The sequence below is a fragment of the Neomonachus schauinslandi genome, chromosome 10 (assembly GCF_002201575.2).
Source record: "Neomonachus schauinslandi chromosome 10, ASM220157v2, whole genome shotgun sequence".
Lineage (NCBI taxonomy): Eukaryota > Metazoa > Chordata > Mammalia > Carnivora > Phocidae > Neomonachus > Neomonachus schauinslandi.
The window spans coordinates 115,766,801-115,793,073 of record NC_058412.1 but is presented as its reverse complement, the minus strand read 5'-3'; the positions used below and the strand labels follow the sequence as shown (position 1 = coordinate 115,793,073).

Here is a 26,273-nt window from a genome sequence, read left to right as displayed (position 1 = left end):
TCCCAGGCCCAGGGTACTACCTCAAGCTTTAGAGAAAGCTCTCAATAATATTTGTTGAATGAGAAAATGAACCTCATCCCTCCTATAAAAACTGGTTAGTTGCCCCAAGTCAAGATCATGTAGCTTTAGCGAAGGCTCCCAACACTGGAGTATGTAAGCTTCTTGTCTCCTCCCCCTATTGGAAGCCCTTTCTAAAGCCTGGTCCCGACTGACCACCCATCCCTGCAGCTTCATCTCCTGTTCTCCCACCCCCTTAGCATGGCCCTTCCAGCTTCAGAGAACCAAATGTACGTTTTTCCAAACACACCACACTCTGCATGCACCCAAGCCTTTGCACATGCACTTGGCCTACCAGAATCCCTTTGCGGGTCCTTCAGCCAGTCCCTCCACCCCAAGCTCTTGCTGGCCCAGGCAGTCTCCTTTCTCTGTGGATCAGCTGGAACACTCGGGGCTGTGGCTGTGCCCGACTGAGTGTGTGTCCCATGCGTGTCACCAGCCCAGGACCCAGCCCAGGATCCAGCACAATCATCATTTGCCAGTTAAACTTTAGAGGGGGGCAAGTGCCCCAGAGACCCAAGATGTTGGACCTGGCCGGCACCGCATCCTCCAGGATGGGACTGTGGCCCTCCCTGCCCAGGGGAGACATTCTATGGGCCACAATTTATAACAACATAGCACGTGGGTCCAACTTTTTTGTCCATTCACTCTGGAAAACGTTCAGATTTGCCCAGGAAGCTAGAGACTGAACATACCTCCAGCTGAGCCACAGCAGTGCGCACACGGAGGCCCCCCCACCCCCCGCCCCAGGAGCTGCATGCTTCCCTGCCCCCATCTCGGCCCAGCCAGTCCGTCAAGCCCAGGCTCAGACAGGAGCCGGTTGTGCAAGGCCTCCTCCGTGCAGTCTGCCCCCGGCCCCAGACATCTAGCCCAGCCTCCCTGCCCCACAGCACACAAGTCCTTGCTTTTTCTAAGTAGAAGCTCCCTTTGTCTCATTTCTGCCTTCTGCTTCAAGATCTTATCCAGCAAACTCTTATCAGGTCAGAATGAATTTATTTCTGCATTTTTTTTTTTAAGTCAACGTGTAACAAGATGACCCAACAGAGCTTTAGACACTCAGCAGAATGGCTGTGACTCTGTCTCCCCAGAGATACAGACGCAGCCACCCCAGGCAAGTAGCCCCCTGCAAGTGCCTTGGAGGCCCAGCATGGCCCTCCTGCTGCTGGCAACCGGGGGCCCAAGCTTGGCAGGGGAGCTGAAGAAGAGGCCTAGACTCCTGAAGAGCAGCAGGTGCAGGGGGCCCCAGACAGTGTGGGAGCCACGGCAGCGGGCTTGACAAGAGGCCGTGGGGCCCATGTCAGCCCCCTGAGGACAGACAGCGCTGGCCTCTGAGCCAGAGCTGCCTTAACTCCTTTTGCTGGCCCTGTCAGGCTGAGGAAAGGGCTTGTCAGAGGAAGGGCTCAGGGCCTATGGGATCCCTGCCCTCTCTCACCAGTGAGCAACCTGTCAAATGACACAGCTCAACGGGGCAGCCCATTTGGGTGCTGTGGGAAAAACAGCTCAAGGCTTCCACCTACCAGTCTCAAAGGCCTCCCTTCGTCCCTCTGTTTCTTCCCCCAAAACGGGAAGTTGGGAAGCAATTCCGAGCAGCGAGGTCAGGATCAGGGACAGACTGCCCTCTCAGAGCCACATTCCTGCTGACAGCCGTGACCCCACTGTCCCACCGTGTCAGTCTGGAAGCTACCTCCCTCGCTGTGCCTTCAGAGCTAGCAACTTCAAACTTTAATTCCAAACTCCAGCGAGAGCGCCTGGCAGCACCTCTTACCCCAACGTCCTCCTGGGAATCCTCCACCACTCCCCAGGACCAGGTGCTTCCTAACTGCCCCTCCCATCCGTTCCTTGTCCCCTTGATCTAGAGCCAGCCTCCCCTAGAACACCCAGACTGCTCCTCTCTGGCCCCCAACCTCCTGTCCTGCCTCTCCAGTCCCTCCTCCACCTTGGTCGGCCACTTGAGAAATGCAACCACATCACGGCTTAGTCTGAAACCTTTCCATGGTGCCACAACCCACCCAGTGGACTTGGAACAAACCCTTCAGCGGGGGCCTTCAGGGCCTCCAGGATCGACACCTGCCTCGGACCCCAACGTGCACAGGAGCCAAGAGGTCACAAACGTGGCACACTGGGGAAGACAAAGCAACAAAGCTCAGGGAGCCCCGGCCCCACCCTTGGAGTCCTGTCCGGAAACCAGGATGCGCTCCGATGCCAACAGTGGCCCTTACCGAGCACTGGCTGAGCCAGGCCTGAGCAGGGGCTTCATACACAGTCAGTCCCCATGACTCGGGACTCTATCCGAATTCACCTACTTGATAACATTTGTTTGTAACCCCGAAACCGACACTCACGGGGTTTTTGTGGTCACTGCCAGACGCGCACAGGGAAGCGGAGCCACCCACCCAGTGCACACTTTCCTAGCTAAGCTTGAACAAGGGGACACCCTGCCTTCTTGTTTCAGCTCTCCTACTATAAACCAGTGGGCTTTTCCTGGTCTATTTAGAGGTATGTTTTTCACATTTTTATTCTTTCTGTTGGTGATTTCTCCATAGCGCTGAAGAAGGCCGTGATGTGCCTATGGAGAAAATAGGTATCCAACAAGCCTTGTGCGGGCATGAGTCATAGTGCTACTGGCCAATTCAGTGTTAATAAACCATCAGTATATTATTTTTAAACAGAAAGACGCAGAAAATAAGGTTATGTATTGATTGGCTGGTGGAAATGTGGCCAAAGTCTTGCAGGGCCTCGATTTCCCCCAGGAGCCATGGTTCAGAATGCATTCACTAATTCAGCGTTTGTCAGACTTCATGAATGTAACTATTGCAAATGAGGAGGATGGACTGCACTCCAGCCAACTGAATCCTCAAAATGGGTGCATGCGAGGTAGGTCTGCCACTGCTCCAGTTTACAGATGAGGCTCAGAGGGGCGGAACAACGCCCTAGCTCACCTCCCAGAGAGGCAGTGTTGGGGCTGGGGCTTAAACCTGGGCTGCCGGAAGGCTACTACCCTGTGCCCCCCACCCACTGCACTAAGTGGGTGAGGGTCATGTGGAGGCAGCACCCTTGGGCACATCAATGATTTCACCCAGAAAATGGGGTGTGCTACCCAATATGCCCTGAGTAGGAGCCAAAGAGATGACAGATAGGAAGCTTTATAATCATGGGCGGGGCCCCTGCAACTACTGTTACCATGGTTTCTGGATCAAGGAGAGAGTGATCACCTCCTGGGGACCCCAGTCACCCATTGGCAAGGAAACGTGGGGCTTTCACGTGAAGGGATCCTCTGTGAGCAAAGGAGCAGGACAGCCCCCAAGGCATGAGAAGACCGTTGTGGGCAGGGCACGGCTTGGCCAAGGAGGACTGAGGTAATGTTGCCAGTGAAGGGAAGACAGGGACCAAGGCAAGGAGGCCTGAGGGCTGTGTCCTTGGCTTCCTGGGGCTGTCAGGAACAGAGGCATCTTCTTCCCACCTGCAGTATCCCTCAGAAAGTCCGTCCCAACTGGCCTGCAGTTAGAGGGTTTTATAGCACCAGACCGGACAGCAGCCGGAGGGCAGATCACCTCCTGTCTCAATAGCCCAGTGCACCAGGCAGCTCCACATGAAGTGCCAAGGCCATCTCAAGCTGAGAGTGTCCAGAATGAATCTGAATCCCTTTCTCCCCCACAATGGCCTTGCTCTCAGAGAGCGGGGACCTCATGCACTCAGTTACACACTCCAGAAGCCTGGGAATGCCCCCCCTTCCCATCCACCTCCATCTGCCCCTCCCCCACAAAAGCACATTTTATAGAGACTGGCTTCTATCCCCACCAGCCTGGTCTAGGTTGCCACTTTCTGTCCTCCTTTCTGCTTTGTCAGTGGCTTAACCCACCCACAACCACTCTCCCAACAGCAGCCTGAGGAATCTTTTTAAAGTACAAAATGGACTACTTCCTTCCCTTTCTAAAGCCTTCAAAGGCTCCCCACTCCATGAAGAATAAAAGGCACACTGCTCACTTTGGCCTACAATAAGAACTGGCCTCCCCATCCCCCCATCTCCAGCCTTGGTTCCTATACCTTCTCCTTGCTCATTCTGTTCCAGCCGCACTAGCCTCTTTGCTGTTCTCAAACATTCTGAGCATGTGCCCACCTCAGGGCCGCTGAACCTGTGAAATGATCCCCACCCTCATCTTTGCATGTCTACTCCTTCCTATCCTGATCTGTCTCTGCTCAGGAGTCAGGTCCTCAAAAGGACCTCTCTGACCACCCTGTTTCATTCATGCATTAAGCAACTTACTGGTTTACTTGTCTTCTGTTGCTCTCCTACCAGAAAGGGATCCTGAGTATCTAATACAGGTTCCCGAGGGTGGAGACCCTCAATATCTTGTATAATTTACAGCACCAGGCCAATACATGGCGGGGTTCTGTAAATACTGAATAAATGAACAACCCCCTATTTGACAGTTGGGCAAACTGAGGCTCAAGGAAGCAAAATGATCTACTCCTGAGTCTGAGTTGGAATCCAATGCCCAGGGCCAGGGCTTTGAGCTCCTTTTAGGTCAGTCCCAAAACACACACACATACACGCACACATACAGGCGCACTATAGGGACACAGTCTGGTGGGATGTAAAGCCTTGAGCAACGCTGCTTGAAGTTGGGTAATGAGGCTGTGGGAATGAGAGCTCAATAAATCGTAAGGAATGGGTATCAGAAATTGTTTGGAAATGACCATTCCTAGAAGTTGGCAGAGAGGGAAAGCAAGCAGTGCTTCCAGCAACATTTTCCAGGCCAGGCGTATCACAAGTTCAGATTTAAAAGAATCATTACTGAATGAGTCCTGCCCAGGTGCTACTGCATTCCAGACATAGGCCTGGGAGGGGAGATAATTATCACTGATGTTTTATAGATGAGGGAGCAGGCTTTTCACTTTGAGTGGCAGCGTAGAAAAGCTCTGTTCTATGAGGCCAAGGTGCCAGGTTCTAAACTCAACACTGGACGTGGTGGGCCAGTGTCCCTTGCACAGGACCTGATCCTTTCTGGGCCTTAGTTTCCCCAGCTGTAAACTAAGCAGACTGACCTTGAATGGGGGTCACAAGTTCAAATGTCTATAGGAGACTGCTTATCTAACCCCTCTGGGTCCACAGCTGCCATGTGGGAACCGGATGACAGAAGAAAGAAATCTGGACTTAAAAAAAAAAATAATAAAACCCTTATATTTTTAAATGGAATGAGTTCAGTCAAAGTTTTAAAAAACACTGTGCAGGGACCTGCCTGCCACCTAATGTGCACATAGATCTGTGACTGCTGGAGCAGCGGTCCTCAGACCTCTTTCCTTTTTCTGGAGCTCTAGCCCCTCTTCCCCGGCTCCCTCTCCCCCTGCTATGTTTGCAAGACCCTCCCCCTTGGAAAGGCAGGACACCCTTGGGAACCTTGAAATTAAGCAGCCAGGAGGTACTTCTGACGGTGTCTCAGGTCTGGCTGGGTGAAAGCAGAGAAAGCCCCTTCTGGTCGGCAGGCCAGGTCCGGCTTCAGGTTCTTGGCACCAGGGCACAGGTGGGGGGAGAGGACAGGGTCCGGAGTGCAGATGGCCAACCCCCTTCATGGGCCTGGAGCAGCTGCTTGAGAGGACCCCACCTGGTTGCCCCCTGCCCCGGGGACAGCTGCTCTGCTCCTCAGAAGCACGGTCTGCGCCCCAGCTGGGGCAAGGGTGTGTGAGGGTTCTGTCCTGACACGTTCAGGCCAGAGGGGCAGAGGAAGGGTTACGCAATGCCCTCCGGATGGACCCAGAGTGCAGCTCAGCTGGGTCTCCAGGACGGGAAGCAGTGGGTCGGGAGACTTCACAAGCTCCAGGGCCCCTCCCCTGGCTGAGGGTGGCCCAGAGCTGGCCTAGCATGAAGCACTTTAAGGGTTTCAGCTCACCACCTCTTTACCAGGCTGACCATTCCCGTTTCAAAGAGGAAGAAAATGAAGCTCAGAGAGAAGTGAGCAACCCAAGATCGCACAGCCAGTGAGGACCACTGCTCCAGCAGTCACAGACCTCTGTGCCACATTAGGTGGCAGGCAGGTCCGTGCAACCCAAGGTCGCACAGTGGAAAAGCCCAGATCTGAGCTCAGCCTTTTTGATCCCAGAGCCAGAGCTTGTAGCTACTGCTGCACCATGATGCCCACGGCTAGAGTCTGGTGCCACCCAGCAGCGCCTGGCTGAGATCTCGGCCAGGCCAGTCCCCCAGGCAGGACCTAGACGGGCTTCCGCTCCTGGGGCCCTCAAGCAGGGTCTGACGATTTCCTGAGTAAGTTAGAAGGTGGCAGCCTCTGGCTCTGCTGGCCATGGGGGCAGAGGCCTGGTGCCCCCTGGACCAGAACCCTAGCACGTGGAAGGAAAAGGTGGCCCCCCCATCCCCGTCTGTGATCACTGCGGCCCACTGCCCTTCCTCAGGCCCTTCTCCTCCAGGTGTGTGGTCCCAGACACTCTGGCCCTCTCACCAGAAACACCAGAACCCTTGACATGGGTTCCCCAGTTGCCCAGGATTCCCCCAGCTTGGCTCTCACTACAGCTTCGAAGTAAAGCCCAGAGAGGTCACACAGCTGGTTGCAGGGGTGCTGGATTAGAAATGAGGAGGAGGAGCCTCCAAATTCCAGAGTCCTAGGAGATAATAATGCCAGTAATTTTCAAACCAGGTTCTGAGGGCCCCCAGGGGGGAACTGAGGAAGGCCTTTTTGACTCCCATCCCATTCCAGGTCCCTCAGAGCGGCTCCCATTTTTTCTCCATATGGAATTCCCACACAGTACCCTGAGACCCACCACACAACTTCAACCTCCTCATAGTACAAAGGAAGAAACTGAGGATCAGAAAGGCACATGTGCTCTCTGAGGATCAAGTGGCAGAGCAGGGGCCTCTGCCTGGGGCTCTAAGTGTGGGTGTGTCCCTCTTCTCCCCAGACTGAGAAAGGAAGATGCCTTCAGGTTCCCAGCCTGGAGACCACCAGCTCCAGGCGTTCAGGGAGGCAGCCCTACCTCCTCCAGCCCCTGACCAGGGGACCCCAAATAGCATGCTATTCTCAAAATCCACTTCTACCATTACGGCAAAGTATCCGGTAAGCAACCTGTCAGGCAACATTCACTCCTCGCCCATTCTCTCTTTTTAAGATTTTATTTTTAAGTAAGCTCTATACCCAATGTGGGGCTTGAACTTACAAATCCAAGATCACGCTCTACCAACCAGGCCAGCCAAGCGCCCCCCTCCTCATCCCTTCTGTGTTGGAATCTGCCACAAACATCGTCTTGCTATCTTATTTATCCTCCGAGACCTGCCTGTGGAGTCCGCTTTGCCAGCAGTTCTGCTCAGGGGCCCCTGCCCTACCCCCCAGGACACCTATTACCACCACCCCTGGGAGTCCGAGCTTTAAAGAGATGCCAGCTTCCAAGCTGCAGTTACTGAATCATGACTTTCTCGTTGTATGTCAAAGTTATAACCACTAGGAGGGGGTGCTACGGAGTAGATGATACCTGGAGTGACGGGCTGCTGTGGCCGCAGGCCGTGTAAAAAGCAGATGTGTACAGTCCCTTGTCTGGCCTGGTGGGGAGTTGGGGTGGTGGTGTGGAGAATCCAAGATTTGGCTTTTCAAATACCGGCCCTAGCATGTGGGCTTCACTGCTGCCTTTCCAAGGTCTCAGGAGCCCGGTCTGGGAAATGCAACTTAGAAAAAGCCTTAAAAAACCACCCTCACTTCTGGAGGGCTGACGTCAAACCCTGGTGATGAGTCACAAAAGCCTGGCTTTTTATAAGCTGTCACAGGCCCCTGTGTCCAGAGCCAGACACTGCCAGGCCCCATGCACCTGAATTGCTGGCCTCTTTCATCATTCTGAATGACCGAGAGGATCCCAGAATAGAAAGAAGGTGTTAACGGGCTCATTCACTGTGCCTAGAGTGACAGGTGGTATATCGGGTGACAGGATCAGGAGCCAAGAAGCCTGGGGAGCTGAGAGATGGGATGAAACAAACAGGATGGAACTGAATGGGGAAAACCTTGGGTTCAGGTCAGGTCACCACCACTGGCAGTGCCGCCTGCCTTGGTGCCAGGCCCGGGGACAGGGACGTAAGAAGGGAGAGGGCCTAGTCCTCAGAGCTTATATTAAGATTTTGAGTTTGGATCCCATGTTAGACCATTACATAAGAAAGCAGCACGTGTGGGAAAATGCCTTAGTGACTCCTGCTGACCACAGACACAGCCTGAGGCTGCACCGACAGAAAAGGTACAGGACAGGACCGGGGCGGGGTGGGGGGGGGCAGCCCCCACTGAACTCGGGATGATGGTCGTGATGCTGGCGACTCTGGACAGGGGGCATTGCCCAGCTGGAGCCCGAAGAGAAGGCATTCCACATGGGCAGAAGTCTCAAATTCATCCGTGATGACAAATGCCTATTTTACAGCGGGGAATTCCCACGCTGGGTCCTGGGCAGGCAGGAGGATCCAGGACGCGTAAGTCCTTGTGCTGAGGCAACTCACAGTAAATGCAGTAAATGCAGTAAATGCCGAGGTGGCGAGGAAATGCCTCCTCTGCTGGGCGGGGCCACAGGGAGCCTGAGAAAGCCGGGACTGACTGATCACGAATGCTATGACTGGTTAGTGCTGCCTGTCAGAGATCTGCCACAAATGGGGTGTGATACATGTGTACCATGAGTCACGCCTTGTTCAACATGAGCGAGGGCTTAGAGAGACTGGGACGGTGTTCTGGACAAGAAAGCCAATTCAGAAAAGCATGGCTACTGTCTTCAAATACCTAGAAGATGTTGCACACACATGTGCTCCATGTCATCACACTACAACCCGAGTGGGGACAGGAAGGTGAGGCTGTTAAGGGGAACCAGATTCTGCATTATAAGGAGGCACTTTCTAAAGGGCAGAGCTGCCCAGGAGGGTGCAGCGAGGCCAGACACAGGCATGATGGCTGCTGGGAGAAGACACAAGCCCTCATGGGTGTGACCCTTCAGATTCCATCCAAGTCCGAGTTGTCTGTTCTTTCTTTGCCCTCCTACGTCACACCCAGTTCTGGATGGGACATCAGGCATCATTTGTGTGCATGTGTGACATTCATACTTCAAACTTTTTTTTTTCCCCATCCAGAGAATTGTTAACAAGCAAAAAAGACAGAGGAGAATGTTCATTCAGCCCAGCTACATGGGAAATGATGTGAGGACTAGCACCAGGGCCTCGGCACAGACGGGGTTTAAGATGCCTTCCTCCGGGAAGTCTGGCAGCACAGAGCCCCCACCTGAGATGATAAGCCCACCCTCAGAACAGGAGATCCGTCAGCACCTGCTACCTGCTTCTGAGCACTAGCTCTGCACTCACTCACGGTACCACTAGGTTCCTGGGCCTCAGTTTCTCTCATCCATAACATGCCACCGATAGCTGCTTGCCCTGCCCCCTGCCCTAGAACTGCTGTGAATGTCTGGAGAAGCGGGTGCGAAAGGGCCTGGTGGGGGCCCACGCAGCCGCTGCCCCATCCCAGCCCCTCCGAAGCACTCCGCAGGCCAGGGGCCGGGGCAGGCGGGTTCAGTGCCCTGTGTGAGGACCCACAGCTGCCCACCCCCTCCACGCCACACGTGTATCACCATCTGATAGTTTTGGTTGGTGACCACTGGTGTCCCTGCCTTGCCAAGCTCCCCTCTCTCCCCACCACCCTCTTCATGCCAACACATCACATTCTCAGCTTCCAGGCCTCGGCATGGGCTGTTCCCTGCCTGCAACACCCTACCTCCTCCCTCATTCCGCCGCCTCCTCCAGATCTCAGTTCTGGCATGGCTCCCTCCAAGAAGCCTTCCCTGACTGGCTCCTTCGCTGGGTCCACGCCCCATGTTTAGATGTGCTCCAGGCCCTGGGCATCGTGCTGTTTGCTTTTCTCCTTCTCCCTTTAGACCCTGAGGCCCCTGAAGGCTATGTGGTTTCCATCCCTATAACCCTGTCTCCAGCCCAGAAGAGGTGCCCAGGCAAATGTCTGCTGACATTTAGGAGATAGGACCCTGCTTCTGACTTTACCCCAAAAGTGGTACAGGCCTACAGGGCCTTCCTCCAGAAGAAGACTGAGGACACAGCAAGTAGAAAAGAATCTGTAAGAAGTGACTTGGCAAGCCGAAGACAGAGGCGCTGGGACAAGTCGTGACTACAGGCTCCCTCCTCATGCCCCCGGACCCGTCCCTGGTCAATTTTTTCCCAACCACCTCTGAAAGCACATTATGGTGAATTTGGGGAGATCTCTTTGAAAGAACACCCACCCAAAGTGAAGGTCACCAACCTCCCCACCCCAGCCACGGAGCCCTGCCCCCACAATGGCACAGGGTACTAAGTGGGTGATTAGCGGCTAACAGTCATAATTACCAGTGTTTAGTGTCTGCTCAGGAATCGGTGGCTACTGCAGTGGCCCAGTCACTGTCCGAGGTCCTTACACCTGCGTCTTATATTTGATCCCCTCAGGATATGTTTTCACCATCTCCCCTTGTGCTGCTGAGGAAACGGAGGCTCAGAGAGGTTGAGGGACTTGCTCAGCGTCACACAGCAAGTCACATTCTATCTGCTAAGTGAGTGCAAACCCTATGGGTTTCAATCTCCAGAACCCAACCTTCACAGCATCCAGTGTCACAAATAGTAAAAACACAAGTTTACTGACGATTAAGACTGCACACATTCCCTCAAAGCTATAAGCCACTGTAGAAAGACAAGTTTGGTCTCCTCCTGCTGGTGGAGAGTGCACCTCCACAAAGACCTCAAGCCCAAGCCAGCACCCCAAAGAGCACCTGAAGAAACTGGACTTTACCTCGACAACTTCTACCCCCCTGGGAGCTGCTGTGCCGCGATGTTTTTGCAAGCATACTCATCACACCTCTCCAGGCTTTGGGCTGTCTTGCCAAAGGACCCTTTTCTGTTCTCACAGAGAGACCTGTGACATCACCTGCTCCTGAAGCAGTCCCTTCCCTCCCAGGACTGCCACCTGTCTGTAAAAGCTCGGGACTGTACTAGGTTGGAGATCGCACTGGTTTCACTGGGTGTGCTACTTCCGGGTCATTGGGAGTACCTGCCTGTGGTAAGAAGGATCCTGGAGCTGTGTCCAGGCTCAGTGGGAGTGCCTGTGATTGACTGATGTTTGCCACAGGCCTAGTATGGGCAGTAACTGCGAAGTGCAAGATTTGTGTTGTCCCTGGGCAAGATGATCACCACAGAAATGCTTTAGGACTCTATTCCCATGATGCAGAATCACTGTCCTTGACTCCGCACCAAAACCTTCACCCCATGTCCTCCCCTGCAGGCCCACCAACAAGAGAGTTTCTTGGGCAATGTTTTCAATCCAGTAAGATGGGAAAGCAACTATTTGTTTCACAATCTCCTACCCATCAAAAGACTGACCAACGAGGAACCCACAGTAGCTGCTGCTTGTGACTGAGGGTGGCTGGGTTTCAGCCCAGGGTCGACGCCCAAATGCTGAATGACCTCAGGCCTGTCACACCACTTCTAAGTCTCTGCTGCTTCTGTAACATGGGAATCAGGAGTCCCATTTCCCTTACATTTAATCACAATTGAACACTGTGCTAGGATCCTCAAAACTGCCAAGGGAAGTCCATTATCTATCTCACCGATTTTGGGTTGTCCACATGACAGAAAGTACTGTCCCGTCTCAGAGAAGGAAGATGAGGCTCAGAGAGGTGGAGGGACTTGGCCCAAATCCCACAGCAGGTAAGCAGCTAACTGAGGAACTGTGCCTGGGTCCTAGGATTACATCCACAGCCTTCCCCATCCTATAATCCCGCCTCCATAGGGGGGCTGTGGCCAGGTTCCATTCAGCCACAGGGCCTTGGAACCAAGGCTACATCTGCAAAGAAAAGCCCTCCCAGGAGATGATCAGCCTGTTAACTCTGCTGGAACGCGGTCACGTGAAGCTGTGAGTTGCAGTGTGCATTAACTGGGAGAATGAATCACCACCCAAAGACTTCATTGTTCAGAGATATCATATAACCCCCTTTTCAAATACATCCTCTTAAGACAGCCTTGTGAATGAGGCACCTGGAGGAGTCGAATCCTAGAGACAAAGTAGAATGGTGGTTGCCAGGCGCTGGGGAGAGGGAGGAATGGGGAGCTATTGTTTAATGGGTGAAGAGTTTCAGTTTTGCAAGATGGAAAGAGTTCTGGAGATGGGGGTGGTGAAACAATGTAAGGGTACTTACTGCCACTGGACTGTACACTTCAAAACAGGTAAGATGGCAAACTGTTGTTATGTGCATTTTATCCCAAATCGCTTTAAAGGGCGGGAGGGGGGCTAGCGAGGAGTCTACTGAGGGATTCCTTACAAATGAGCTGAATTATCAAATTGCTGTTTTACACCCCAAATCCAAAAGTTACAGAATAAAATATTTAAAACTACTGTATGCATAAACTTTAAAAATTTCTGCTTTGAGTTAAATGTGTTTGTGAGCAGAGGCTGATCTATAATCTGCCTGCATTCTCTTTTCAGACATTCAAGAAAGAGAAATAAAAAGAATTCAAATAGAAAATAAGGAAGATCTGAGGTCCTTAAGGACAGTGATGGTATCAAAACCTTGGAAAAGAGTTGGATGGGAGACTGTGTGGAAATAAAAAGTTTAAATTAAAAAAGAATTAACTATAGAAAATAGGGGGAGGAGAAGGTCATTCTAATCTCATTGCCTGGACACAATTACTATTATATCATTCTATACCAAAACTTTTTAAACTGTGATCATTTTAGAATTGCAACCTTGCTAAAAAGAAATAGAAACTTCTGCTTTGGCCTTCTTACACAGTAGTGTGGTAGAACAGAAAGAACAGTGACCCAAGACTTCAAATCTTGATTAAGCTGTGTGACTTTGGGAAATCACTTAACCTCTCTGTTCCATCACCTCTAAAAACAGCAATAATAACTGCAAACAAACAAACTGCCAAAAGAAGCAACAAAGCTTCGTGAACTGTGAGGGAGTATGTGAGAGGAAGTGAGTAATAAATACGGAGTGCTGAAGGGGCACCTGGGTGGCTCAGCTGTTAAGCGTCTGCCTTCAGCTCAGGTCATGATCCCAGGGTCCTGGGATCGAGCCCCGCATTGGACTCCCTGTTCCGCGGGAAGCCTGCTTCTCCCTCTCCCACTCCCCCTACTTGTGTTCCCTCTCTCGCTGTGTCTCTCTCTGTCAAATAAATAAATAAAATCTTTAAAAAAAAAAATACGGAGTGCTGAAGAAGCCTTTTCTTGATGACTTAGGGATTAGTATGAAAACCAATCAGAAGGTAAGTATTTGGGAGTTCTGATGTTAATTTTAAAACAAAACCAAAAACACCTCTTAATCCATCAACACCTTGGGCTCCTACAGGGCAAAGTTGTTTGCTTCAGAGCAAACAAGGTCACTGAGATGATGAGGCCCTGCCTGACCTTGCAGATCACTCCTTGTTCCTCAATATGCTAAACACTTTCCACCTGAGGGTCCTGACTCCCCTGCTGTTCCCACTCTGCCAGACTGCCTCTTTCCACTGGCCACCTCACCTCCCGACTTGCCCTCCCCATCCTCTCTGAATAGGTCCCTCTCAGCATCTATTTGTTTCCTTCAGGGCTCTTCTCGCAAGCAGACAGTATCTCGTGTATTTGTCACCTGCTGGGATGGGGACTCCAAGCTGGACAGAAGCTCCTTGAGGAAGGAGACCAAGTGTGTCTTGTTCTCTCCCCTCCCCCGGGGCTCAGCGCCGGGCTCTCTGAGCACAGGAATGGCTGACCGTTTGGAAAAAGAGGTGGTGGCTGTTTGGAGGTCGGGTGGTGAGGAGGGAGGAACTGGCTGGGATGAACCCAAGCCCCTTCCCTGGACTGTCCCCATGCACGGCTATGTGTGACCCCGTTGAGGAAACTGCAGGGGAAGCAGGAGCGGAGGCAGCCAGCTTTTATAGGTGCTGTCAGACAAGCCCCGCTCCTCCTACCCCACCCTGGCCCACAACTGCCCCCAGGCAGGCAGGCACCTCCAGATTGCTACCACACCGCTGTGCAGGGCAATACCATGTCATGAAGTGTAGGAAGACTGGGAAGGCAAGAAAGTTCCAGGAGAGGCAGGAATTCACAAATCTCTTCACAGCACACTCAGTAATGGGCTCCAGCAGGAAACCGGCCTGAGGAGTGATGACCCTCCAGAGACAAGCTCTGGCTCTGAGTGCCCGGCCATGAGTGCCTGATGGACTCTAATGGCCCTCGGCAGGCATTCTAGCTTGATCTCGGCTCTCCTGGCCCCTGGACAGCCAACCCCTGCCATCCCTCCCCAACCCACAGCACCTTCCTCTACCCTACGAAGGGCGCGCCCATACCCCAGTGTGTCTTCTCAAAATCTCCATCCATCCGGATCCTACCCAGCTTCTGAGGTTTTGAAGGCCACCTCCTCCTGAAAGCCTGCCTTGATTCACTCCAGAGTCCCCATCAGAGCCCTGCACTTGGCAAACAATAACTTGGTGTCCTTCCAAACACCCCATCCAGTCCACCTACATCACTGTCTCCAGGCATGGGACATGGACAGTCTGTAGCTATTTCACGTCTTCTCTCCCCCCTTGGATGTAATAGCAGCAGCTAACATTTTTTCAGTGGTTCCTCTGTACCAGATACTGTGCTCAATGCGTTACACACATTTTTCTCTTGTCCTCACATTGAAACTAATGTCAGTAATATTATCAGCTCTATTTTGAAAGTGAAGAAACTGAGGCCTAGAGAGGTTAAGGAACCTGCCCAAGGTCTCACAGCTGTCAGTGGCTGCCCAGGATCTAAACCCCAGCAGTAGGACACTAGACCTAAGCTCCTGACTGCACCTCTGGGCTCCTCCCCCAGTGCCTGGCTCAGCCTTAAAGCCGGGCTTTATCAATGCGAGCTTTCTGCATTCCAGAGGCGCATGGCCAGGTGTGGATCATCAATGCAGTCCTTCACCGGGGACCCACCTGATCCATCTCCCACCCTGGGCTCAGTGTGTGCCCTCAGGGAGCAGCCTTGAACCAAAATGGCTCTGTGTCTGGGGACCTTGTGATTGTGCAGACAAGAGAGGTACACAGAAATTGTATTTGTTGAAGCAACAAAATTGATACTGTATCTGCTTTGGCAAGTCTGAGAATTTTCTTAGAAAAAGCACAGAGAAATAGGAACTCAAGACCTCAGCGAGTTGGATAACAGCTAATCTTTGAAATACCCAGGCCAACCAAATCAGGTGTTAAGATACTCGCTAGCTTCCAAGGGACCAAAACTGATTCAACTGAACAGCAGAGCTATAAGGAACTCCTCCTGCCAAGAAACCAATGGGGAATCTGAAGCCCAGAGCTGGAGAGGCTCTTGCCTGAGGTCACCTAAAAACTCAGGAAGAAGCCATGGCTCCTGCTCCCCCAAACCCTGTCCTCGCCAAGTTCTTGGGGCTGGGACGGGAACCAAGAAAGCAAAAAGGCTTTCAGGCCGCCTGGGTCCTTACGAAACCGCCAGGAATTGAGGTAAGTGCCCCCCCGCCCCCCCAACCACAGTGACTGAAAGTTTAAAAGTCTTCATAGTGGAGACAGGGCCCTAGCTCTTACCTTCAGGAAGAGTGGAACTGTTCCGTGAAAGCTGGTTTTGGGAAGCCAGGATTTCTTCCCCAGGCCAGCATAGGCCCAGCTCAACCCTGCCCCAGAAGGATGGGCGTTTAAAAGGCTCCTCACCTGTGACCACACCCGGGTGAGGCTGACTTTCACCAGGGAACCCGTCCGACTGGCCGTCTCCCAGACAGCGGCAGGCCACAATGTCAGCGCGTCTGTAGCCTGGCGCCTCACCCGCGGGGCCCTACTGGGCTCCCAGCCACTGCCAGGCCTCCAGAGCAAGAGGGAGAAGAGGCCTGCCCCCCTCCTGGGAGACCAGCTCGGCCTGGGTCCCCCAGGGCCAATCCCAGACTGGGCTGGGTCTGAAGCAGCTGCTTCCGGCTTTGCCTTTCTCTTTCACTTTGGTTTTTAACCCCAAAGTGAAACTAAAGAGTGGGACGATGTGGGAAAGATGGGGAGAGGTAAGGCCGAGGAGGGCTGAACCCCTGGCTTCTAATTTCAGTTAAGGCTGCCCACTCACCTGGGAGGAGGCCCTCAACTCCAGGACTTAGTTTTCCCATTGATAAAATGGGAGGGAGGAACTAGGCTCGTGATTTTAAACTAGTCATTTTGAACTAGAAAAATTAGAGAACTTCTCCTTCCTCATCCCTACCACCGCTGAAGGCAGAGAGGGAGCCGTAGAAATGCCCCGTAAGGGACGCTAAAGGACCTTTCTGTTGGCTTGGAGGAGACAAAACTGGCCTCGGTGTGGGGACCCTCCTGGCCTCCCTGACTACCTCTTCCTCACCTGTCATCTGATCACCTTCATCCTGAGGCGGGCCCTGGAGAGTTCCAGCATCCTAGGGCAGAGCAAATGCATCCTAGGCAGGAGCCTGACTGTCCTGGCACAGCAAGTGGCGACACCCACCAACGGCTGCCCCCAAATTCCCAATCTGAGGGCAGACCAGGCCATCTGCTAAGACTGAAGGCAGCCCACCCAGGACTGGAACTAACATCAGACTCCACAACTCCAGGGTGCCCGGCACAGTGTCTAGCTAAGACCACTATAATCTATTTTATGGGGGCTCCCCACTGGCTGGTTTACCAAATCTTCCCACTAGCCTGGTGACATGAGAAAGGCACGGATGAACCTCCCCACTTTTCAGATGAAAAAACTGAGGCTCAGAGAAGGGCAGGGACCTACTGGCCCAGCCTGCACTGGGATTCAGGAGCTCAGTGAATATTTGCTGAATGAATGAGTTCACTGGCCCCGTGCAGCCCACGCCCGAGAAATGCAGGAAGGAGGATGCAGTGTGGGAGGGGGGATGCTTCTCCCTGGAGACCAAGTCATCAACAGGTCCCCAGGTACCTGTAAGAGAGTTCCCTCCAGCCCATTTCTTCCCTTCATTCCTCACTTCCTCTCAGCTACCCCTTACTCTGGAAACACCTCATTGCCAGGGGCTGCTGAGTGACACTGGCCAACCCCCTTTCCCTGTCTGGGCCAATAACTTAAGGAAATGAACTTGAATCTAGGGAAGGCAGGGTACTTTTTAAAAATATACACATTTTCAGAATGCAAAAGAAGGCAATTCAAACTATCTCACAAAATGTTAGGTGCACAGACTCTTTGTAACAAGTTTCATGCAGGCACACCCGCATACATACACGTGGGCAAGGGCACTCGCTGCGGCACTGCTCACGGCAGCGAGACTGGAAACAACCTAAATGTCCTCCAGTAGAGGACTGGACAAACGACTGGTGCTCCATCCAACAGTGTGACTGTCACACGGTCATGGAAAAGGGGGCCATGGACCTGTGTGCATCTACAACAGACACAGACTTGTGTAAAGAAGACAAAGTACAGAATGGTAGGCTATAGGGAGAGAATATGCTACCAAACGTTTGTGTAATAGAAAGGGATGTTATTGACACAGTTGCCTGCATATGAAGATATTTCTGGAAGGAAACATCAAGACTGTTCATAGTGATTTTCTAGGAGTGGAGAGCGGGAGAGACACACATATTTCACTGGGCACTTTTTTCTACAAAGTTTGAAATGTTTAAACACATACATGTATTGCTTTTTCAATAAAAACGTAGTTTCTATACATAAAAATAACTCCAGCAAAATGCTTACCCATAGAAACCTCTCTCTATGGCTTGGGGATCAAAGTCCCTGGGGGCAGGGCCCAGGCATCTGGATTTTGAGCCCAGGCATCTGGATTTTGAAGTCTCCTCAAAGGCTGCCGCTCCGCCTTGTAGAGCAGGTGGCCAGCCTCTGAGAGTAGCCGGAGGCAGCCTGGACACTGCAGGGCTCTGCGCAGGGGGGACAAGGTCAGAGAAGACTCAGGAAAAACGTGGCCTTAAGGTATAGGGAGGATTTGAAGAGGGTTTTGAATGTGGGACAGTTTCAGCTGAGAGTTCCTACAGGGAGCAGTGGGGAAATGATGCCAGGCTGATAAGATAGGGAAAAAGGAAGGACTGTTTCTCTCAATAGGAGATGCCGACAGGTCCCTACCTCCCTTACACTTGGTTCCCACTCATGGGACCTGAGGGGGCTGGGCCAGAAATCCTAGGATCTGCCTTTATTTCATCTCATTTAATATTAAAGAAGGCAAGGGAGGGTCCCCAGCTCAGCACATGGCCACAGGGCTCCACACCTGTGCTGACTGTAATCAAATATTTGGAGGCTAGAGAAAATTCAGGCCAGGATCTTAGGTATAGCGGCCCTCAGGCAACCTTCCCCCCGCCCCACCCCAAGAGAAGGAGCAGATGGCCTTCTGTTGAGATGCCCTTCCTCACCTTCTTGTTAATAATTAAGTCATTACTGAAAACCTCTTTGTCACTTTGGAAGTTCAGTTTGCAGAGACTGTTGCCTTGGCTTGCTTTACCGTGATGCTCTAGGTCGAGGGCTCACGGACTACAACAGTCTAGATCTAAGCCACAGGCCCAAACTACAGGGGTCCGCAGAGGAAAGAGCCCAGTGTGCAGGTCAGGAGTGCTGGGGAAGGTCCTGGCTGTACCTCACTGATCCTGTGAACGCCGGGAGGTGAGTGACTCAGTCTCTAAGCCTGCTCTGCTTGCCCCTGTAGCACCAGGGCCAGCACACTGCTTGGCCCTCAGCGGGCACTCTAGTATTGGTTGACTAAATGAGCTCAGCTGGTGAACCCCAGAATGACCTTGGTCAAGTCACTTTCTGCAAAACAAGGATGACAAGCATAGTAATGACCTCCCAGGGTTGTAGAAAATCTACTGAGATTAGGTGGATGAAAGTGCTTTGCAAATCAAAAATAGGCTCAACAAATACTAAGGATTCAGAACCAATGTGCTGAAGTAAGATAAAAAATGAATATATGTGTGTATGGTCAAATTTATGAGAAAGCATGGCACAAATGACAAAACTTTATTCAAATGAATTATTACACTTGAAAGGGACAGTACAGGCTGCTCTACTCCACTGTTCCAATGTCTGAATATTTCCTCAGGCTGTGTCTGATCGAAAGGAGCACAAAAATCCCTATTAAAGCCTCTGTCTAGATTTTGGTAAGAAAAAGAGGGGTGCAGTTACAATCCTATCTTGCATACGGTTGGGCTTAAGAGAACATTTGCCAAAGTAGACTGGCATATGGATCCTGGGGGTGTTTACTGGAGGCAAGGTGGGGGGGTGCACAGAGCTCAGAGGCTGTGCCTGCCATGTGGTGGCTCTGCTTCATGACCCAAGGCCCAGCTCAGGAGGACACAGAGAGGAGAATGGCCAAGCCATGAGTTTCCTACATGCACACTGGGACCAACCCTTGCTGCCTCCCATGGAAGCCACTCGGTAAGTACCAGTTCCCTTCTTCTCTCTGCCCAGGAGGTATCCCTGGCTGCAGCCCGGAAAATGGGAACTGGCTCCATCACCTGGCTCTCCAATGCCGAGAGCAACTTGGGACAAGTCCCTTCCTGCCTTTGTGGGTGGCTAATTCCTCTGGCTGGGCAAAGGAACACCCTCTCCGGTGGCAGCTGGCTGAGAATCCCAACGGACCTAGTCATGGATGTGCCCACTGTTGGACTAGACACATATGAGGTCTGACTCTGAAGGCTGCTCACAGCCTGGCGAGTAAAACTGATGTGAAGGCCCCTCACTTTCCTGACTCTCCTGCCTTGAAGAAATTCTAAACTGGCACCCAGTCCCAACTTTCCAGACCTTTATAAAGTAAAGGCTTGTAGGCTTTAGGGGAGGTATTTGTGTGCCCCCAATTCAAAGGGCAAGAAGGCTCAGATTATTCCTAGGACCCTAGTAGTCAGAGTTTCCTTTCCAAGAAGCAGAGCTTAACTGTGGGAAGAGTCAGGGTTTGCGGACAGTCAGCCCTGGGTCTGAACCACATTTTCCTTATCTGTAAAAGGGAGATGGTAAGCCCACTTGCCTCGGGCTTGGTGTAAGGATTTCTGACAGCACCCATGGAGGCCCTGGCAGAGAGCCTGGCAGAGAGCAGGTGTACAAGCAATTTGCTCAGACTGTTATTTCCTCCCCCAAAGCAGCAACACCCTCTGGCCCATCAAACTCCTGACTGGGCTCTCCTGAGGGAGCACAACCACCTCTGCTAGCCCAACTGTCCTTTCCTGGCTCCACCCAAACCTCACCCTCTCCTTTCATCTGGATGCTTGCGAAGCTTCCTCTCTGTCATCATTTTCATTCATTCCAATTCACCCAGCCTGATTCACCTTCTTGAAGAAAAAAAAAAAAAAACTCCTCCAGTCGTGCTACCCCTGCTCTAAAACCTTCCACGGCTCCCCAAAGCCTCTGCTTTTCAGCTGATGTTCAATGTTGCCTACAACTTCCTGGCCTCTCCCAGATTTTTCATCCAGAGTCCTGATGCATCAGCAAAATCAGTCTACTCACTATTTCCCTAAATACATGCTTAGCTTCCAGCCTCCGCACCCCTGCCTTTGCACAAACCATTCCCTAGAATGTCAGCCCCACCCTCTGTCTCTGCAAATCCAGCCCCCTTCAAGAGGACTCTTGTTTCCTCTGGCACACACTCACTTCTTCCTTCTCAAACAATGCTTTTCCTCAGCAGACGCTTAATTACAGACTGTCACACAGTCTCTCATAATTGTAGGCCTTGTCTCCCTTGTCAGACCATAAGTTCCCAGGGGCAGAGGACCTGTCTGTTCTTTCCCACCCTCTCAGAGCCTGGCCCAGGGCTGGGAGGGCAAGTCTCAGAAAGTGCTTTCCAAGCCCCACTGGCTCCAGGCTGAGCCAAGTCTAGCTCCAAACACTTGGGACCACTTCTCCTGCTCTTGTCCTGTGAGGAAACTTCACTGGCCAAACCACACCTCGGTGTTCCCACTCTCCACTGGTTGACCCAGGCCAGTGATACACAGAAATGGAGACCTAGGTGGGCAGGCAGGGCTATGGTTCTTGCCCAGCTCTGGCATGATCTTGGCTTGGGATCCTAGGCACGTCCCTGTCCTTCCCCTTACCTGGGCCTGCTTCCTCACTGTGAAACAAGAAATAATCTTTTAGCTGTATAATACAGATTATTATTTGTCTTTAAGGGAGCCTTGGTTCCCAGAAGTGGATGGGTGAAGAACCAGCTGATTCTAACACAACCTGAGGGAGAGGAGGCAGCTACAGCCAGGACTGGGGAACCCGGGAATCTGAGAGGCACTCAGACTGCACACCTCATCGACCTCATTAAATTCCTGTTGACGACTCGGTTGCATTCCTGCCCAGGTGTTCAATTCCACAGCCCTCACCCTGGCCAGGTGTCTGCTGCCAGGGCTGAGCAAGGAAAGGGTGACTTGCTTCTGGAAACAACCAACCCTGCCCACAACAAAGATGAGGAGGAGCCAGGTTCCTCCTCTGTAAAACGAGGAAAGTACTGGTATCTGCATCACGGGATTGCTGCAGTGATACTGAGATAATCCAGCACAGTCCCTGACACCTGGTAAACGGCGGCAGAGCATAAAGGTGCCCATTTCTCGAGGAAGTTCTCATCCTTGGCAACGTGTGAGGGATTTCCATCCCAATATGACAAAAGAAAACTGAGGTGCAGAAATGTGATCAATCCAAGGTCATGCAGTGGGGACAAGCCAAGCTGTGATACCAGCCCAGGAAACTCTCAGTTCAGCTTTTCCCAGAGTGCAGCCCACAGGTTCTCAGCATCAGACTCCTCCAGAGGGCTGAACTTGTAAAGTCGATTCCTGCCCCCAGATCTGCCAAAGGAGACTCTTTGGGGATGGAACCTAAACTTTACAAAGATAAGGAACCTAAATTTTATATATATTAGGAAACTGAGGCACAGAGAGGTGAAGCAACCACTTTTTAGCAAGTATGGACCTGGGACAGAATTCAGTCTGTTTGACTCGAGAGCAGCAATCAGAGACTTCCTGGAGGAGGTGGTGGCATTTGACAATGTGGGCCTCAAAGGGAAGAGAAGGTACCACAGGGGGAGGGTACAGCACAAATAAAGGGTTGGAGCAGGTGTTCAGTGTTGCTCGTGCTTCCAGATCCCTGGGGAGCCACCACTGCAGCCTTTCCCTAAAAGCCCAGGGAGAGACTTCCCTGAGCCAATCAGCTGCTGGGAGGAAAGCCTGCCTTGCTGTTGTCCTACAACCGGCAGGTCTCTGGCCCTCTGGGTGAGTCTGGTAGCTGCTGAGGATGAGAAAGCCAGGAAAGGTGGTGACTCAGCCCCCGCCCAGCCTCAGGCTAGTCCCGCTGAAGTTTGGGATGAGCTCAGAGGCTGAGGAAATGTCAAGCAAACCCTCCCTACAGAATAGATGCCAGACTAGAGAAGGAGGCCTGAGGGGCAGGCTACCAGACAGAAGCAATACATCTGGAGCAAAGCTGTGGGCTGTGGGAGAAGAAAAGTCAAGAGGTCTGGGCTCAAGCCCACCCCGACACTGGCATGCCATGGATCCTGAACAGGTCCTCGTGCCTCTCTGGGCCCCCTATTCTCCATTCACCTGTGAAGCAGAGAGAACTCCAGTGGTTTCTGACTTCCTCCCAGGACTGTTGTGAGGAACAATGGCCAGGAAAGCGCCTGACAGATTACACAATGGCTCACATAGCAAGTGAGAGATTAGAGGATTACTCCTATTATTTACTACAACAGTCAGGTGCTTTCCTTGTTACCTGAACCTCAGCACCAGGGGGTCGGTGTGGGGAGGGGGGAAGCGGGGAGAAGCTGGGTCTGTCTTGTTCCCACAAAGAAAAAAGTAATCCAGATATTACTGGGAGATGAAAGTTCATATTTATTAAGTGCCTACTGCGTACTTGGTATTTTTTAAATCTATAATCTCACTTAATCCTCACCACAATCCTGTAGTGTAAATATGATTATCTTGAGTCCAGATGAGGAAACTTGAAGCCCAAAGAAAGTAACTTGCCCAAGATTACACAGGGAGTGAATGATGGAGACCAATTAAAATCAGGTGTTTAAGGCTCTAAATCCCACATTAATTCCACTCTCTGTAACAGTTTGTATTAGTGGCAGAACATGCCTGGTATAGAGATGCCCAACTCCAGCACTGCCTCCTCCTGGAAGCTTTTCTGAACCCTCTGCCCAGACAGGATCTCTCTCCTATCAGCACACACCCTGCAGTATTCAACACATTCTCCCTCTTGTTCTGTGATCAGGCACACCATTAACAGCTAAGATGAGATGTAAGTACAAATAGGTGGCCTTTGAGTTACCTTAGAATCCTGAAATGTCAGAGCTGGAAGCACCTAAGAGACCATGCTATCCAACTCCCTCATTTTTCAGAAAGAAAAACAGAGAGAGAGGGGAACACTTGTCTGAAGTCACACTGCATCTTAGCATAGCCAGGAATAGAAGAACCCTGGCATTCTGCCTCACAGCATTTCTTTAGGAATTCTATGATTTCAGAATCAGTTTTACGACAAAGATTTTTATTCCCATTTTACAGGTAAGGAAGCTGAAGCCCAGGAGAAAGTGGCCTCCCTGAGAGTGGTAAGATGTGGGGACCAGAATCCCAACCCCCTACTTCCAGGCCAAGGACCAAGCCCTTCTTGCTCCCCACTGCACACAGTCTGAGTAGTGTGTCAAGCACAGGACCCACAGTAAAAGGTCAATGGATGTTAGAAATTGTCATTATATACCAGTGGGCAAGTGATACCAGCCTGACAGTGACCTCCTCAGAGGAAGTGCCATGAAATAGGACCAAGAGTCCTTGCTCAACCCTGTATAGGTCCTTGGCCTCTCTGGGCCTCATCCATAAGACAAGGGTGCTCTAACAGCTGATCTCCTGCTCCAAAGTTCTAGGACATCCTAGGCTCCTTGACAGCAACCCCCACCCCCACCGCGGTCTGTGGAGCCTCTCCCAGCTGAGGCTTTTGTTCCCCCACTCTACAGGGAAGCAGGAAAAGCGGCAGAGGTTCACAACCACAAACTGACCGACCTTATTCCCAAGTGCCACTGGCCACGCAGGGCCCACCCTCAAACAACAATGGGATGGAACATGGAAAATCCAACTGTCTCCCAGCAGACATCCAGCTATGCACACCTGCTTATCTTTACAAACTGACAAAGAAGAATCAGGGCATAAATAAGGGACAGCTTCCTCCTTGCCCCACTGGAAGGGCAGGTATAATCCTGAATAATCAGGTGGTAATGGAGCAAAAGGTAAAGAACTCTGGGGAGTCCTGGGGCTGGATCCCTGTCCTAGCTCTGCCATGAACTAGCTGTGTACCCTGGACAAGCTGCTTTCCCTGTGGGCTCAGTTTAAAGGCACAGTAACACTTCACAAAGCATGTCTACAGACCTTTCATTTGGTTTTCATGACAACCTGGTAAGACTAGCACAATTGGTTTTCATGACAACCTGGTAAGACTAGCACAATTATTCCCTTTTTACAGATGGAGAAAACTGAGGCTTGGAGAAGTCGAGGGTCTGACACAGCTTGAAGCTGGCAGAATCAAGGCCCGGAGTTCTTAGATCATCAAACGGAATAGTCAAGGGTGGTCAGATTAAGAACTCCTCTCTCCCCTCATCCTGAGTCTCAGCAAGACCAAAGCAGCACAGTAATCTTGTTCACCTGTCCAGTCTGGTGGCCTGCAAAGTTCTGGCCACAAACATTACAGCCCAGCTGCCTAAAGGCCGCACCCCCCTGCAAAATTTCATTACTCAAGTTGGCAAGAACGCAGCTCCCACCCCCAGCCGGGTCTAAATAAACGCCCAAGTGATATCACATCCTGCCAACTCCAAAATAGCCCAGGCCTGCCCACAAGCGATCACAAAGTGCCAGGCCATGCAGGACCAAGCCGGCAGGACGTCCAGCCCGTGGCACCCTCCACACACTCAAGCAACTAAAGCAGAAGCCTCAGAGCAAGAAGGCACCCCCACTCCCACCTCTGCCAGACGGCCTGGCCCCTCCCTCCTTGCCCCTTTGTTGGGAGGCTCCAGAGCCTCCTGCCCCAGCGCCAGCCCTAGCCCCAGCGCCAACCCCATGGAGCCTCGCCGCGGCCAGCCTGCGGGCGGACTCCGGCCCGACCCGGACACCCCACCACTCACATTGCTTCAAGAGCTCCAGACACAAAGCCATGAGGGCCAGAGGGGGGTCAGAGACCCAGAGACCGGCAAAGACAGAGAAAGGGAAAGGGAGAGACAAGGGAGCAGAGAGCAGGGGAGACAAGGAGCAGGGGCAGAGAAAGCAAGGGGGCCAAGAGCCCTGGGGAAAGGAGCAGGCTCGAAAGGGGGCCTTCAGCACAAGAGCCGCTAAGTGGTGAGACCACTGAGACAGATGTGAGGGTAGAGGCAGGGAGAGCAAAGCGGGTGACCCCAACCCCCAGAATTGGGGGGCCACAGAGGCCTGAGAGAGGACAAGGAGCGACAGCCACGGAGACAAACCAAGGGAAGGCCGGGAGGGGTGAAGTCTGGGAGCTGGGGAGCTTTTGGGGGTCCCAAGGAGAGAGACCCCAAGGATCTCGGAGGTCCCAGCGTATATGGGGGGCACCGAGAAGAAAAACCCCGAGGAAATGAGGGCTAAGAGAGAAGCAAGACCACAGGGATTTGAGGATACAGATGGAAGGGAGGACCCCCCCAAAGGATGTGCGGGAAGCTCAGAGGGGAGCCGTGGCGGAGGGCGGTGTTCTGAAGAAAAGGCCCCCAAAGATGGGGGGCACCATGAGGGCGGGGGGCGAGTCCCGAGGAACGGGGGCGCCCAGAAAGGGAGGCTCCGAGGGATGAGCGGAGCGCTGTGAGGGAGACCCGAGATCGGGGAGTGAGGGAGGGGCTGTGAGGCACCGCGAGGGCAGAGACAAAGAGACAGCGAGCCGGGGAGAGACAAAGCGGGCGGAGCGGGGAGACCAGCCCGAAGGCTGGCAGCCGGACAGAAGGACGGAAGCGCGAGCGGGCGGGTGGACGGACGGACGGACGGACGGACAGACGGGGAGGAGGGCGGGGGCGGGGGCGGCGCCCGTCTCCTCGCGGGGCCGCGGCTGCTCCGGGCGGCGCTGGGCGGGCCCCGGGCGTCCGGGCTGAGGAGGCGGTGGCGGCGACGGCGTGGACCGGACAGACGGATGGAGTGACGGACGAGGCTGGCGGCAGCTGCGGCCAGCGGCGGGCACTCACCCTCCTCCCTCACGCGGCCCGGCCCGAGGCTCCGGTTTTGTACGCCCGAGGGGCGGGGCCTTCGTGTTAAAGCCCCGCGCCGGCCCCGCCCCGCCCCGCCCCCCGCGTCAGCC

At 52.8% G+C, this 26,273-nt stretch overlaps 1 protein-coding gene across 8 annotated transcripts in view; it reads right to left on the bottom strand.

The window, feature by feature from the left end:
• DLGAP4 (DLG associated protein 4) overlaps positions 1–26,273 on the bottom strand; it is an 83,667-nt gene that overhangs the window by 37,366 nt on the left and 20,028 nt on the right. Inside the window, exons 1-2 of one of the 8 annotated variants that reach the window (XM_021688987.2) lie at positions 25,102–25,914; positions 17,721–17,899 (exon numbers count right to left, since the gene is read on the bottom strand). The exons of 3 other annotated variants lie outside the window; for them this stretch is intronic. In XM_021688987.2, coding sequence (XP_021544662.1) covers positions 17,721–17,724 — 4 coding nt within the window. In that variant the 5' untranslated portion in view covers positions 17,725–17,899; positions 25,102–25,914. Of the gene's footprint in view, positions 1–5,455; positions 5,505–10,405; positions 10,532–17,720; positions 17,900–25,101; positions 25,915–26,273 lie in introns of those variants that run through there. 4 more of the 8 variants (XM_021688989.2, XM_021688988.1, XM_021688986.2 and 1 more) reach the window with 4 other exon arrangements.